We start from the raw sequence: 16,303 nt of genomic DNA, 5'->3' as shown, positions 1-16,303 counted from the left end.
CTCCCTCCCCCCCACCATTAAAGTACCTTAAAGACTGTGGTGGTTGCCTTCTGAGCAGCTTCGCTGCAATGCCATCCCTCTGGCACAGCAGGCCATGAGGCGATTAGCTGGGCCGTGTGGCGAAGGCAACATATATAGGGCTGGGGTGGACAGGGCAAGTGATGAGCAGTGAGCAGGTAACTGGGCGAGCATGGGCCGGGCCAACCGGAGGTGATATTTACTGGTTCGGCAAACCAATTCAAATTGCCGCTACTGGTTTGCCTGAACCAGTCCGAACCAGTCAAATACCACCTCTGCTTTATGTTCCCTTTACAGATTCAAACTTCTAGTATAACATTCAAGTATCTCTTTAATTGAATAACTTCCTCATTTTCATATTTGGGTCTCAGTAGTCATAGGGTAGCTAAAAGTAATCCAAGGGGCATTTTCACTGTTCTTCATATAGGTATTCCCAGATTTGTAATTTTTCTTTTCGTCAGAAGGTGGCACTTAAATTTCAATTTACTAGTCCATCGACCATCATCATTTTGGTTATAAAACAGTTATAAAAGCAGAATAAGTTTTGTAAGTAAATAATTCCAGCATTTAAAATGCCTTCCCAGTACCACGTCTTCCAAATTTAGGAGTCCATTTTAGCCATTTTTGACATAAGATTGCCAGATTTAAAAATTCTGTTTAAACATTTCATGGAAAAGTCTTTTTATAATGCTACTATCAAGCATTGTACATTAGGCTTATCAAATTTCTTGTTTCTGATCAGATTGCATTTCACAATGCTTCAAGTATATAATGGCTTATTTAGTTCTATAGAATATCTATTCTATTATTAATAGAATAGATATTAGTAAAAACTATACCTTTATAGCAAAAAAAAAAAAAAAGTAAGTAATCCATGGAAAATGGGGTGGGGAGGAGTATGTGGAATCTAAGATGCTAGCAAAGCAGGCCCAGTCTGTGGAGACCCAGTGGGGGAGATGGGGTGAGGGAAGCAATTGTGGGGACCCCAAGAGAGCATGAGGTATCTCAGTGGATTGGGGGAGGCTTGGATGGTCTGCTCCAGCACTAGGCCCCACATGCTGTTCCCCAGCCTGAGATACCTCATGTACATTTAAAGACCTGTGCATTCGATTAACAAATTCATTGGGGAAAGCAGGGAGTGATCATGTTCATTTAATGTAATTCAATCAAATGTATTCCCAGGTTACAAATGTAATTGGCAGGCTCTATTACATTTGTAACTAGAGGATTACCTGTATAATGAGAGTGAGGAGGGTCTCAGGGAAGTCCTGCCTTAGCATCACATGAGTCCTGTGTCATGCCCACCCAGTCACATGACCACCCAGCCATGCCTACCCAGCCGGTCATTAGGGCAGAGAACCGATTGTTAAATTATTTGAGGCGGAGCCGGTAAGATGGTTCCGCCCCAGGCGCCTGATGGAACCTGACAGATTCCAGACGGAGCTTGGGCCATTTCCTGAGGTTCTGGCACACGCCTCGACTGGAGACCTGGTGGCCGCCTGGGATAGGGCGGCTGCTGGTGCTCTGGATCGGGTCGTGCCTTTGCGGCCTCTGACCCGGCGCCGATCTCAATTGGCTCCTTGGTTTACCGAGGAGCTGAGGGAGTTGAAGCGCCGGAAAAGACGCCTAGAGAGTAGTTGGAGGGCCAGTCTTCTTGAATCTGACCGGACACTAGTAAGATCCCACATTAGGAATTACTTAGTGGCGATAAAAGCAGCGAAATGTAGTTATTTTGCTGCTCTTATTGCATCATCAGATAATCGCCCGGCCGCCCTCTTTAGGGTGACCCGCTCCCTGCTCCACCAGGAAGCGCGGGAGGACCCCTTGGAGGGTAGAGCCGAGGATTTTGTTCAGTATCTGTATGACAAAATCACTCAGATTCGGGAAGATTTGGACTCCGACTGGGTAGTCTCAGGGGGAGAGACAGGGGCAGGTCTTGAGAATGTTATCTGGGATGAGTTTGATCCTGTGACCCCTGAGGACGTGGACAGGATTCTGGGTAGACTGAACGCGACCATTTGTTTATTGGACCCGTGTCCTTCCTGGTTAGTACTGGCTTCCTGGGTAGTGACACGAGGCTGGCTCCAGGGGATTATAAACGCTTCGCTGAGTGAGGGTGACTTTCCCACCGCCTTGAAAGAGGCGGTGGTGAGGCCTCTCCTCAAGAAACCTTCCCTGGACCCGGCAATGTTGGTAAATTATCGTCCGGTCTCCAACCTTCGCTTTGTTGCGAAGGTTGTTGAGAGTGTGGTCGCGCAACAGCTCCCCCAGCACCTGGAGGAAACGACGTATCTGGATCCATTCCAGTCGGGCTTCAGGCCTGGGTACAGCACGGAAACAGCATTGGTCGCGTTGGTTGATGATCTCTGGAGGGCTCGGGACAGGGGGTGCTCCTCTGTCCTGGTCCTGTTAGATCTCTCAGCAGCTTTTGATACCATCGACCATGGTATCATGCTGCACCGGTTGGAAGAGTTGGGGGTGGGAGGCACTGTGTTGCGGTGGTTCTCCTCCTTTCTCTCTGACCGGTCGCAGTCTGTGTTGACAGGGGGACAGAGGTCGACCCCGAGGCCCCTCATATGTGGGGTGCCGCAAGGGTTGGTCCTCTCGCCTCTCCTGTTCAACATTTATGTGAAGCCGCTGGGCGAGATCATCCGTGGTTTCGGGGTGGAGTACCATCAGTACGCTGACGACACCCAGCTGTACATCTCCACCCCGGATCACCCCAACGATGCCCTTGAAGTGATGTCCCGGTGCCTGAAGGCCATACGGATCTGGATGGGGAGGAACAGGCTCAGGCTCAACCCATCCAAGACTGAGTGGCTGTGGTTTCCGACGTCCCGATATAGTCAGTTGACGCCATCACTGACTATTGGGGGTGAATCATTGGCCCCCACGGAGAGGGCTCGCAACTTGGGCGTCCTCCTGGATTCACGGCTGTCTTTAGAAGAGCACTTGACGGCCGTGACCGGGAGGATTTTTCATCAGGTTCGCCTGATTCGCCAGTTGCGTCCCTTTCTGGATCGGGACTTGTTATGCACGGTCACCCATGCCCTTGTCACCTCCCGCCTGGACTATTGCAACGCTCTCTACATGGGGCTCCCCTTGAGGAGCACCCGGAGGCTGCAACTGGCGCAGAGTGCGGCCGCGCGGGTGGTAATGGGAGCGACATGGCGTTCCCATGTAACACCTCTCCTGCGCGAGCTGCACTGGCTCCCGGTGGTCTTCCGGGTGCGCTTCAAGGTTTTGGTTACCACCTTTAAAGCGCTCCATGGCTTAGGACCCGGGTACTTGCGGGACCGCCTACTACCACCAATAGCCTCCCACCGGCCGGTACGCTCCCATAGAGAGGGGCTCCTCTGGGTGCCGTCAGCCAAACAATGCCAACTGGCAGCCCCCAGGGGGAGAGCCTTCTCTGTGGGGGCACCTACTATCTGGAACGAGCTCCCACCAGAGATACGGAGGATCCCGGATCTGCGCACCTTCCGCCGCGCCTTAAAGACCTTACTATTTCACCAGGCCGGCCTGGCCTAATTTTCCCCCTCTTTTATAAAAGATTTTTAAAATTTTAAATTTCTTTTAGTATTTATATATTCAATTTTAAATTGGTTTTAAAAGTTTGGGGTTTTAAATTTGTCGGGGCCAAAATTATTTAATTTGATTTTATTCTATTTTTTAAATTTTGTATTGTATGTGTTTTTATTGTTTGGCTGTGCACCGCCCTGAGTCCTTCGGGAGTAGGGCGGTATAGAAATCTAATAAAATGAAAATGAAAAATGAAAATGAATCCCACAACTGCACATGACCATCAGGATGCTGCAATGGTCATGTGAAAAATCGTTATTAGTAACTTTTTTCAGTGATGTAATTTTGAACAGTCACTAAATGAACTACTGTAAGTTGAGGACTACGTGTATTGTGACATAGGAATTTCAATAGCACAGTACATATAATAGTTGCCTGATTTATAGAAAATCACTTGTTTGAGATCTGGCAGAAATGAGTTTTATTTTTGTTGTTTATTTACTATTTTTCTTTTCCCAATTTATCCACTTTTCAGCTGAGCTTTTCTTTTTAACTCTTCTTTTTTTAAGAAGCATGTAGTAAAATACATTGCTCAAGGAGATAAAAATAATAATTAAAAACAAATAAGCTTATTTCTGTCAGGTTTCTAACTGGTGACATTCTACATTTTTGAGTAAAACAATCTTCAAACTGATTGAGTCTCAAAATACTTTTTTGGTCATTAGTGGGGGCGCGATAACTGAAGAAGTGTCTGTAAGCTGAATAACCACCAGGTGGGTGTTAAATAATATTTCATTCTGAATGTTAATCTCTGTATTTCAACAGGAAGGCCCTGCTTAGTCTATGTCTAGAGAATGCAGAACTCAAAGAACAAATTGGAGAAGCAAAGTTGTCAGAAGTTTGGGAGAAAGAGGATGAAAAGGAAGACTTGAGGCAAGGTATCAAGAAACTGCAAGAGAGACTGCACACTTCAGAGATTGTGATTGGCCTCCTTAAAGAACAATTGACTCTGAAAAACCAAGGATGCAAAGGCGCCATCATTCACCAGAGGACAGCTAACACAGCTCTGATAAATAAGCAAGAGCAGTGCACTTTCCAAGCTGTCCGTGACCATTCACCTTTGTCGCACTGCCCACCCAGTCAAATTATGGGCAGCCCAGAAGAAATCCAGGTATCATCAGAGTTTAAAGAAATTGATTAAACCAACACCTGCCATCATTAATTAATAATGCCTATTCACCAGTGGTTAAATCCAATTTTTTTTACTACCAGTTCTGTGGGCATGGCTTGGTGGGCGTGGTTTGGTGGGCGCGGCAGGGGAAGGATACTGCAAAATCTCCATTCCCACCCCACTCCAGGGGAAGGATACTGCAAAATCCCCATTCCCTCCCCACTCCTGGGGGAACGATATTGCAAAATCTCCATTCTTACCCCATTCTGGGGCCAGCCAGAGGTGGTATTTGCCAGCTCTTTGAACTATTCAAAATTTCTGCTACCGGTTCTCCAGAACCTGTCAGAACCTGCTGAATTTCACCCCTGCTATTCACCTATGGGTCATACTACCCTTTGGTCATCTATATTAGAAAAGTCTAAGCTTTGTCCTCTGTGAATTAGGTTCCAGCTGCTACTCATTGTCCAAAACTATACATACATACATACATACATACATACATACATACATACATACATACATACACACACACACACACACACACATATATAAAGAGGCAAGACATGTTAAGAATTAATTGAAAGATGGGAGGAAGGGCTTTCAGGACAGCAACACAGTTGCAAATTCATCTGCATACTCCAAGCAAGGGCACAGAGCCATGTTTTTATGGCTTTCCAGAAGGCTGGAAGAGTGGGGACCTGCCTCACCTCTGGTGAGAGCGTGTTCCACTAGGCAGAGGCAATGGGAGAAAAAGCTCTCTTCCTAGAATCTGCCAGTCAGAATTCTTTGGCTGATGGGGATCCACAACATACTGTCAGTATATAAGGGCTCCTGAATTGGAATAGACATGGTAACAGGTCAAATATAATAATTACTATTTAACATACATTGCTACTTTGTTCTTACATATATATATATATATCCCTTGTCCTCATTTACATATTTGTCTAAATATTATCCAGTATCAATTCTACAAACCCTAAATCTTTTTTTGTTCCAACTCCTTTTCTCCTTTCCAACCATTGGTATACTTTCTTCCAGATTTTATAGTATTCTATCTCGTCCTTGTTTTTGAGTTCTAGTGTCAGCCTGTCCATTTCTGCACGTCAAGATTTTCTTTATTATTTCTTCTTCCGGGGGTGGTCATGTTCCTCCTTTTTCCAATATTGTGCATAAACCAACCTAGCTGCTGTTATAACATGCAGCATTAAGTATATCAATTCTTTGCTATATTTTTCTTTTGTGATTCCTAATAGGAATAATTCTAGTTTCAGATCTATGTTTTGGTCTAGTATCTCCTCCAACCATGTCTTAATCTGGCATCAAACCTCCCTGGCTTTTTTACATAACCACCACATGTAATAGAAAGATCCTGACACTAAATTGCATTTCCAACATTGTAATGATAAGTTCCTGTTCATTTTTGCTAATCTTGTGGGTGGGAGGTGCCACCTATAGAACATTTTATACAAATTTTCTTTGTACGCAGTGGCTAACATTAGTTTCCTGTTTCTCTCCCATAAATCCTGCCAATTATCCGTATCAATATTATAACCAAATTTTTGGGCCCACATTACCATTGTTTCCTTCACTTGTTCTTCCGCCGTTTTATATTCCAATAGATATTGATAAATTTTCTTTATCACCTTTTCATCCGTTCCTAATAAGATTTATCTAGCGCCGTTAATTCTTTCTTAATACCCCGCTCCTTTTGATCCTTCATATAGCATGATTCTACCTCTTCATCTTACAGTCCTTTTCTAGATTTTAGTTCCCCTCTTTCATTTAAAATCTCCTTGTATGTAACTACTTTTCCCAGGTGGACAAAGTTTGGGTGTACCAACACCTCTAATGTAGAGAGCCAGACAGGAATTTCCAAATAATTTTGTTACTTTACTTTTGTCCAAACTTCAAGAATAGCTCATCTGACATAATGCCTTTGGAAGTACTGGTGTGCTTTATGTCTGCCATCCCACAAGAATGCATGCCATCCTATTTGCATATCATATCCTTCCAATGTTAGTAACCTCCTATTCTTTAAATGTATCCATTCTTTCGCCCATGTTAGTGCGGCAGCTTGATAATATTTTTCCCAATCTGGTAATCTGAATCCTCCTCTTTCTTTGTCTTCTTGTAATAATTTTAGTTTAATTCTAGGCCTTTTCCCCTTCCAAATAAATTTAGACATTATTTTATCCGGATTTCTAAAGTATTTTTTTATCTGATTTTATGGGTATGTTCTGGAATAGAAACAATATTTTTGGCAGAATGTTCATTTTTACTGTTGCAATTCTCCCCATCAGGAAGAGTTACAACTTTTCCGATCTTTCCAAATCAGCCTTAATTTGATCATTTAATTTGTTGTAATTGTCCTCTTTAATTGTTATACATCTTACCGTTAATAATATTCCTAAATATTTCACTTTTTTCACTATTTGGAGACTTATTCTCCCATCAATTCCTTTTTCTGTGTTTTGGACATATTTTTAACTATCATTTTGGTTTTTTCTTTATTTACCCTCAACCCAGCTACTTGCCCATAGTCACCCAGTACTTCCCTAAGCTGCTAACCAGATTGTAGTGGCTCTTCTATGATAAACACAAGAGCATCTGCAAAAGCTTGCAATTCATAAACTTCTTTCTTAATTTCCAGTCCCTTAATTTTTCTTTCCGAATTATTCTTGTTAATACATCTAGAGTTAATATAAACAATAGTGGCAATAATGGGCACCCTTGTCTCGTACCTTTCTGAATCTTAAAACTTTGTGTTGTTTCCTCATTTACTATGACTCTGGCCTCTTGATTGGAGTATATTGCTTTAAATACATTTATAAAATTTTCCCCGAATTCCCTATATTTTACCTGTTTCAATATAAAATCCCAATTCACATTATCAAAAGCTTATTGAGCATCTAAAAATATCAATGCCACTTGGGTCTCACTGGGCACTTTGTGTCAGGTTCCAAATCAGGATGGGAAAGGAAACACCAGACAACAATGTGGAGGTTGTAGTAAAGTTTTACCTTCTGCGCGATTTGGCACACTGCAACAATCACCCAGTGCAGTTTCAGTAAAATATTGTCAGCTCTAACCCTACGTGCTCCCATCACTGTTTTTAAACCCAGTGCGCCCCACCCTGCTACTCCACCCACTAACTCCACCCCAAACCCTAGCACTGATTGGAGGGTTCCAGTTGCTTCCCCTAATTGGTAATTAGTTGTGGGTAGCCCAGGGACGTTGGGTTTGGTAAGCCCTCATTAATGTTGGCTAAGGTAGCCGGCTTGGTATCTGCGTAGGCATGGCTCTGTCTGTCGCTCAGCTGAGGGGTGGCAATGCGTCCAACGGTGCCGAAGAAATGGAGACCCCGAGAATAGTGGTCAGAAGAGGAAGCAGGCGGCGTTAAGGAAAGAGTGTCAGTGCAGGAACAAGGGCAGCATGATTTGTTTGTCTCCGTCCCCTCCGGAATGACAGCCCCAGTGAAGTGGGGCTGACATGCGCCCCCCCCACCATGTGGCTGGCTGGAAGACAAAAGGAGAGAGGGTTACAGACCCTGTCCACCACCCCCCTCTGGGTTTTGTTGGGTTCTTCTTGTAGAATCTAGCCACCAGTCGATCTGCTGCTACATTTTGGTGTGGAACCCAAGAGGCTTCTGCTACCAAATATCCCTTTCAGAGTACAAGGTACTGAAGGTGGCCCCTACATCGCCAAGCATTCAACATCTCCTCCACCTCGTAATGTGGTTCTCCACCTACATCCACAGGTGGAGGTGGAGGAGGTGGGCTTCCCCGTAACCTAGAGCTCTCCACCGGATGTAGGAGACTACTGTGGAAAACTGGGTGGGTTTTACCTAATAAAGGGGGTACCTTAATTGTACAGTGACAGGGTTGATAATTTTATCTATTGGAAATGGCCCAATATATTTGGGGGCAAGTTTCTTGCCTGACACCTTAATGTTTAAGTACTTCCCTACATGGAAAGGTGGTTGTGGCGTCGTTTCCTATCCGCTTGGCTTTTGTACTTTTCTGCTGTGTTTTGCAGGGCATCTCTGACATGTCCCCAGACCGTTGTCATTTGTGTCACCCATTTCTGTAAACCTAACGCTTCGTGTTCTGGGTGGGGGCACTCGGGACGAATTCAACCCGAGGCAATATAGAACGGGATATACCCAGTGCTACTATGCACGGTATTATTGTATGCAACTTCGGCGAAAGGCATTAAGTCTGCCCAGTCGACTTGTTGGTGTTTGACGTAGCACTGGATATACTGCTCTACCATTGCGTTGGTCCTCTCGGCCGCTCCATTAGTAGAAGAATGGAAGGCAGAGCTAAGACCTTGTGAGGACCCTATCATCGCTAAAAATTTCCTCCAGAATTTTGCTATGAATTGTACCCCACGATCGGAGATAATCCTCCGGGGTACTCCATGGAGGTGATATATGTTGGTTAGGAACAGCTTGGCTAACTTTCTAGCTGAAGGTAGTCCTGGGCAAGCCACAAAATGGGCTTGCTTCGAAAAAAGGTCAATTACTGTCCATATTACTGTGTTACCCTGGCTTTCAGGTAAGTCCACGATGAAGTCCATGGCTATCTCCTCCGAGGGCCTTACAGGAGAAACCACTGGCTGTAAGAGGCCTGGAGGTTTGCCGGGCCATTTCTTCATTGTGGTACATGTCACGCAACTCCGTACACAGTCCTCCACATCCTTTTTTAGCTGGGGCCACCAGAATTGACGGTTCATCAGGTGCAAAGTTTTTAGGAATCCGAAATGTCTGGCTGTATGGACATCATGACACCTCAAGTCATAGACTGCGCGGAACATATACTTTGGATCCTTTCCATGCCAGACCAGCCCTATGGTTTAGGATTTTCTCATTAGCCTGATACCATTCATCAGACAGAAGTGCTTTCTGAATGTCCTGAGTAAAGCCTGTAGCCTGTGTTGTCATATGGGCCACATAAGAAAGTTGTTGGTAGGCTGTTCCCCCGGCAATGTTTTCGGGATGATGGCCTGTACCACCTGTTCCTGTTCACTGGAATATTGAGGCTTACGGGATAAGGCATCAGTCAGGATGTTCTTTCCTGCAGGGATGTATTTCAGGCTGAAATTAAACCGCTGGAAATACATAGCCTATCTAACCTGCTTGGGCTAGAGCCTACATGGGGTTTGAAGGACTTCCAGATTCTTGTGGTCGGTCCGGACCTCGAATGGTAACCCCCCCTTCCAGCAGATGTCGCCATGTTAACAATGCCCACTGAACTACAAATGCCTCCTTCTCCCAGATGGCCCATCTGCGTTCGGTATCACTTAATTTTCAGGACATGTAAGCACACGGTTGTAATTTCCCTTTGTCATTGACTTTCAAAAGAACCGCTGCCACAGCTACATCACTGGCATCAGCCTGTATCACGAACGGCTTGGCCGGATCTGGATGCTTCAACACCGGTTCTCTTGCAAACAACAATTTTAATGCTTTAAATGCTTGTTGACATGCACCATCCCACTGTATTGGACGTCCTGGACGTGGCCTGCTGACTAGATGTTTGGTCTTTAAGAGATTGGTTAACAGAAGGGCAACTTTTGCAAAGGACAGGATAAAGTGGCGGTAAAAGTTTGCAAACCCCAAGAAGCTTTGCAGCTGTTTTCTTGTGCTTGGGGCTTGCCAATCCAATTCCACCTGTACCTTCACGGGGTCCATCTCCACCCTCTTTGAGGATATACGGAAGCCTAAATAATCCAATTGAGACTTATGAAATTCGCATTTGGATAGTTTTACATATAGCTTAGCTTCCAATAGCTTCTTTAAGACCTGGTGTATTAATGTGATGTGCTCCTCTAGAGTTTTGGTGTATATGAGAATGTCATCCAGGTACACAAGAATGCCGTTATAAAAATGATCTTGTAATACTTCATTAATGAGCTGCATAAATACAACAGGCGCTCCCTGTAACCCGAATGGCATTACCTTAAACTGGTAACTACCGAGAGGGTAATTAAAAGCTGTCTTCCATTCATCACCAGGCTTAATTCTAATTCTATAGTAGGCCTCCCATAGGTCCAACTTTGTAAAAACTCTCCCCTCCGCTAACCGGGCCAGCATGTCTTTCATTAAAGGAAGTGGATACAGGTGTTCTATGCACACTGCGTTGAGTCCACAAAAATCAACACAGAGGCAGAGGCCTCTGTCTTTCTTCTCTTGAAAGAGAACTGGAGCCGCCACTTTGGATCTGGCCGGCTCTATGAATCCCCTTTTTAGGTTTTTCCCTATATATGTCCTCATCTCCATCAACTCCTGCAGAGTCATCGAGTACATTTTAGGTTTAGGCAAAACCGCCCCTGGAATGAACTCAATAGCACAATCAGTGGTGCGATGAGGAGGCAGTGTGTCACATTCCTGTTTGCTGAACACCTCTTTGAGATCATCATACACTCTAGGGTAATCTATCGGCTCTTCAGCTGCTCTACTCCTTCCAACCCCTTCTGGGTGGTTCTCATGGGGAGGTGGATCAGATCCCACTTCTATTCTCAGGTGTCTGCAACCTCCCCCCCACCAAATAGTTGGGCCCCATTTATCGAGCCAAGCGAGGCCCAGTACGACCTCTTCCATTATGTTGGAATCTTATGCACTCTTGATGAGGCCCCACTTCCAGAGTGAGTTGCTTGGTAATATGTGTTGCCAGTTGGTCACCTAATAAGGACTCGTCCATCTGCTCGAAGTGGATGGGACACTTTAAAAGCTTTAGTCCCACCCCTATTTCATTTGCTGTGGTCCTACTTATTAGGCACTGGGTGCACCCTGAATCCACTAGGGCTTTGCACTCCCTACGCCTTCCCACGATCAGGACCACAGGAATGAGGAAGGGTTTGATAGCCTTGCTTACCATAGGATCGGCCTCTCCCTCATCATCACTTTCACTGGCCGTCTCTCCTTCAGTTGGGTTATCAGTGCCAGGGGTCGGTGGACTTGACTGTTGCGCCCTTCGGGACTTCTCCAGGGCCTTTCATATGCTTTTTCTTGCTGTACCTTGTTTAGGTTTTGGTGTTTCAAGGGGAGTCTTAAGTCCTGTATTTGAGCATTCAATCGCCCGATGTCCTGGTTTTCCGCACCTGTAACATGTCATTGAGGTACATGAAGATCCGCTCTTAGTGAGTGGGGTCATAGAAGGAGGTGATGTTGACAACTGCGGTGTTCGACCTGCCTGTACGGGTCGTTCTGGTGATCATCATCCCTTTACAGACCACCCTACCTGTGGCCAGTCCTCCCTCCTGAATTCTATGTCTATTTCTGTGGCTGCCTGAATCCACGCCCCCAAACGTGGTGTGCAGGCCACGGGTCACACAGGCCTGCCTCAAGGTATGATCGAATCCGGCCTTAAATTGGTGGACCAACAACCTCTCCAGCCAGCCTCTCATGTTCCCCGCCAACCGCCGGAACTCCCGTACATATTCGACCACTGGCCTGCCATGTTGCGGGGCCGCCAACAGATCTCCTTCCGCTTGTTGTATACTGGTGTTATCCTCAAAGTGCTCTTGCAATGAAGAGAGAAATAAGCTTATATCCCCCAGCTCTCCAGCATGTTTACGGTACAGTCCAGCAACCCATTCAGCCACCTCACCTTCCATGACTCCCGCCACAGCCATCACCATAGCTGGGAGGTGTATAGATGTGCGTATCTGTCCAAGTGGTCTATCACCTGTCCCATGAACAAGGTCATCTTCTCAGCACTGCCATCGAAGGAAGCTTTCACAGTAGGTGGATCCCACCTCCCTAGTGGCCCCTGCCCAGGACCTCCTACTGATCAGGACTGGATCGGGATCCGGTGTTCTTGCCCCAGAGGCCTAGCAATACCTAAATCAGCATATGACACTCGCTAATTAGCTGCAGGAAGATCTGCCGGTGGTCTATGGGCTGTCGGCCTGCTTCTTACTGCATTATATCCCTGGTCTATTCCACCTGCTGGTAAGTGGAGGGAGGGCCCCCCAGGCCCATGAACTGGTGGGGTTTCTCTTGCTCTCTGCCAACCCATCCCAGTCCCCAGTGCCTGAAATCCTGCTGGGCCAAACATCTCCCTTAATATGTCTAAGGTTTGGCTTCCTAACACAGTGGAGTAGCTCCATTCATCTTCTGAGATACGCCATTCCCTCCACTGCATGAAATGATTCCTGGAAAGGGTGAGAATATGCTGGTGATTGCCACCCTCTCCTGGTCTTAAAGCCCCTGACCACCAGTCTTCTCCCACCCCCATATGTCCTGGCAATGAAAGGACATAGTCATCTCACAAGCTTCCTGTTCCATCATAGTCATGCTGCCCTATCCTTTGGCCTCACATCCGGCCCCAGGGAAAGAGACGTCATCTCGGGGGGGGTGGCTAACTGTGCTGGCTCCTTGGACTCTTCCGCTAAGTCCACAGCCTCCAACTCTGGCTGTGTTCTCTCTGCCATGCTTTCACAGAAAACAGCAAAGGAGAGAGCTGACAATCTGTCAGGTTCCGAATCAGGATGGGAAAGGAAACACCAGACAACAATGTGGAGGTTGTAGTAAAGTTTTACCTTCCGCGCGATTTGGCACGCTGCAACAATCACCCTGTGCAGTTTCAGTGAAATATTGTCAGCTCTAACCCTACGTGCTCCCATCACCGTTTTTAAACCCAGTGCGCCCCACCCCGCTACTCCACCCACTAACTCTACCCCAAACCCTAGCGCTGATTGGAGGGTTCCAGTTGCTTCCCCTGGCTGGTAATTAATTACGAGTAGCCCAGGGACATCGGGTTCGGTAAGCCCCCATTAATGTTGGCCAAGGTAGCCGGCTTGGCATCTGCGCAGGCATGACTCCATCCATCGCTCAGCTGAGGGGCAGCAATGCAACCGATGGTGCCGGAAGAAACGGAGACCCCGAGAATAGTGGTCAGGAAAGGAAGCAGGTGGCGTTAAGGCAAGAGTGTCAATGCCAGAACGAGGGTGGCATGATTTGTTTGTCTCCATCCCCTCCGGAATGACAGCCCCCTCAGGAATGACAGCCCCAGCGAAGTGGGGCTGACACCGTAGTATTCTAACACATCCAGAATTGTTCTCATATTATTTCTTATTTGTCTTTTTCGTAAAAAACCATTTTGGTCTACATGAATAAAGTCGCTCAAATATCTTTTTAGTCTTTCAGCCATTATTGCCATAAATATTTTGTAATCTGAATTCAATAACGATATGAGTCTATAGTTTTTTTTATTATTATTAAAAAGTTTTATAAGAAATACAAACAATTTTCTCCCCCCCACCCTTCCCCTTCCCCACATAAATTATACATTTTCTTATACATAAGAAATTCTCCATATATATGTTTCCCTTAAAGAAAGCATTAAAATAAAACATTTTAATTATATTCGGAGTTGCTCTTCTCCTTCTTCCCTCATTCCACAACAAACCTTCTTCTCCTCCTCCTTCCCTCCCTCCTCTTCCCTCCTACCTCTTCTCCCACCTCATCCTACTTCCTTTCCCTTTCCCCCACTTCTCTCTTCTTTTTCCCCTTCTCGCCTTCACTCCTACTCCTGTCCCCTTCCCTTCCCTTCCTCCTCTCCTTTCTTCCATTCCTCTCCCTCCCTCTCCTCTTCCTACCCCCTCCTCCTCTCTCCTTTCTAACTTCTTTGCTGTGAAATATTTTCCTCCTTTAGTATCTGAGCAACTCCTATATTCTAGAATACACTTTCTTCTGCTAAGACATTTCTCTAATCATCACTTCCCCCCACTCCCTTATCCCCCCCTCCCCACCCCACCCCTGACTTCCCAGAGCAAAAACAGGGTATAGCATCTAACAAACATATGCTAAAATAAACTAACAAATTATAAAGTTCAAAGCTCCCACATGTTCTTTAACTCCCTTTGCTCCAATTCAACAACCTCCCTTCTATAAATTCTCAATACCAATTAAATTAAATTCATTCTTCCTACTTATATAGAAAAAAAGAAAAAAAAACCTTTTTCTTAATGCATAATCCGATACTTTAGCAGTCTTACAAACAATAAAAATCATGAATAAATTCCATTTCTATACCAGAAAAAAAATTTTCATCTTAAAATCTTGCACATTTTATCTCATATATCTTTTAAAATAATATAGTCTAATGTTAAGCATTTTAAAAAATCTCTTAATACCTTTAAAACACTTATTTACCAAATATAAATTTCAGAATCTATAGGAGGGTATCTTTCAATTTTTCAATTAACCGTCTTAATACCTCTAACTTTTTAAAAGAACAACCCTTAACTATCCAAAACTAATTATCAGTTTACAATAAAATTCTGAGTTTAACATTAATCCTCTTCGCTTCAAAGGGTTAGACATCCTAAAAGCTTATACAATTTATCTCATATATCTTGTAGAATAATATAACCTTATGTTAAACATTTTAAAAATCTTTTAATACCATTAAAACACATATTTGCCCGTTGCCAATTTCAAAATCCACAGGAGAATATCTCTCTTAATCTTCTGTTCTTCACTTCTTTTTGTATTTTTTCCAATCCTTTTTTTTAATAAATTCTTTCAACAATCCCCCCAGTTTTATTTTGGAAACTTTTAAAATAGTGATTTGAGGTTGATGTTTCTGAAATACTCGCTCTCTTCTTGAAGTCAGATTTTCTAACTTAAAATCCTCATCTCGTCTCTTCTGGTTTGTATAATCATTCAATCCATTTCTTTGTCCATATAGCCAAAATTTGTTGCCATAAAGATTGCCAGCTTGCAATAAAGAAACCATTTGTTGCTTTTCTGTCATTGGAATGGAAACGTCCACCAAATCCTTTGTTTCAGCTGTACCAACCAATCTCTTAATCCTGTCCATTTCCTGATCTTCCAAAAACAAATTCTTCTGAATAATTTCCTGCTTATAATTTCCCAAGCTATTTTTTGAAAAAGCCCTTTCGATTGTATTCAGCAGGGCTGAAGTAAAAAAGTCTAGAAGTTCTTGAAAAGCCTGGACAGTCACGGCTTGGGAATTTGCTGATTCACCAGCCCTGTTGTCAGCCATATTTCAGCTACTTTGTATTTATCCAGCTATCAGGACAACAATTCAACTTTTTTCCACACAGTATAAAGACCAGATTTTAGTTAAAATCAGAACCAAATTCTTTTCCTCAATACCAAATTCTTTCCATGGACGCTTCCCCTTTAAAACTTTCTCTTAGGTGTAGCTGTAAAGTGTTAACAAGCCTTAACGAGCACTTCCCCTGGTAGTTTCTTCCTCCTGCTCTCAGGTGCCATTTTCTGCATATTAAAGCGGAGTTAAAGTGTTACTTGCAAATTTCCTTTTGTTTTCTCCTGATTTGCTCCGTCTGCGATCGAAGTAAAGATGTTAAAAATCCCCCCTGTTGATTTTTCTGCAGATTCTGGTCGCAGCTTCTAGCTCCGCTTCAGCGGAGTCGTTTCTGGTCCAGAGTGGCTTGACAGACTTCAATAGGGAGCCCACACCTTTTGCGCCCCAGGATTTCTCCTAGCGCACTTGGGGGGGCTCTACCCCCGCCTGTCGACTCTTCTCTCTCCCCTTTGCCTGGGGAGAGGGTTCCAAGCCTCCAGACAGCAGTTTTTCGGCTGTTCTGGGGCTT

The 16,303-nt window shown here is 44.6% G+C and overlaps 1 protein-coding gene and 1 long non-coding RNA gene across 14 annotated transcripts in view; one reads left to right on the top strand and one right to left on the bottom strand.

The window, feature by feature from the left end:
* Positions 1-16,303, top strand: part of PDE4DIP (phosphodiesterase 4D interacting protein) — a 336,964-nt gene that overhangs the window by 214,545 nt on the left and 106,116 nt on the right. For all 13 annotated transcript variants that reach the window (XM_087891187.1, XM_087891190.1, XM_087891189.1 and 10 more), the window contains one exon: positions 4,366-4,711. In XM_087891187.1, the coding sequence (XP_087747313.1) occupies positions 4,366-4,711 (346 nt within the window). The remainder of the gene's footprint in view (positions 1-4,365; positions 4,712-16,303) is intronic.
* LOC148114768 (uncharacterized) lies at positions 7,393-11,815 on the bottom strand. Its single transcript, XR_015733526.1, has 2 exons — positions 11,590-11,815; positions 7,393-8,229 (listed from the first exon to the last, which is right to left on the bottom strand). It is a non-coding gene; the product is annotated as an uncharacterized LOC148114768 (long non-coding RNA).

The sequence above is a fragment of the Pantherophis guttatus genome, chromosome 3, assembly GCF_059756535.1.
Source record: "Pantherophis guttatus breed Tessera chromosome 3, ASM5975653v1, whole genome shotgun sequence".
NCBI lineage: Eukaryota > Metazoa > Chordata > Lepidosauria > Squamata > Colubridae > Pantherophis > Pantherophis guttatus.
The sequence above is the reverse complement of the archived record's forward strand: the minus strand, read 5'-3'. Positions and strand labels throughout refer to the sequence as shown.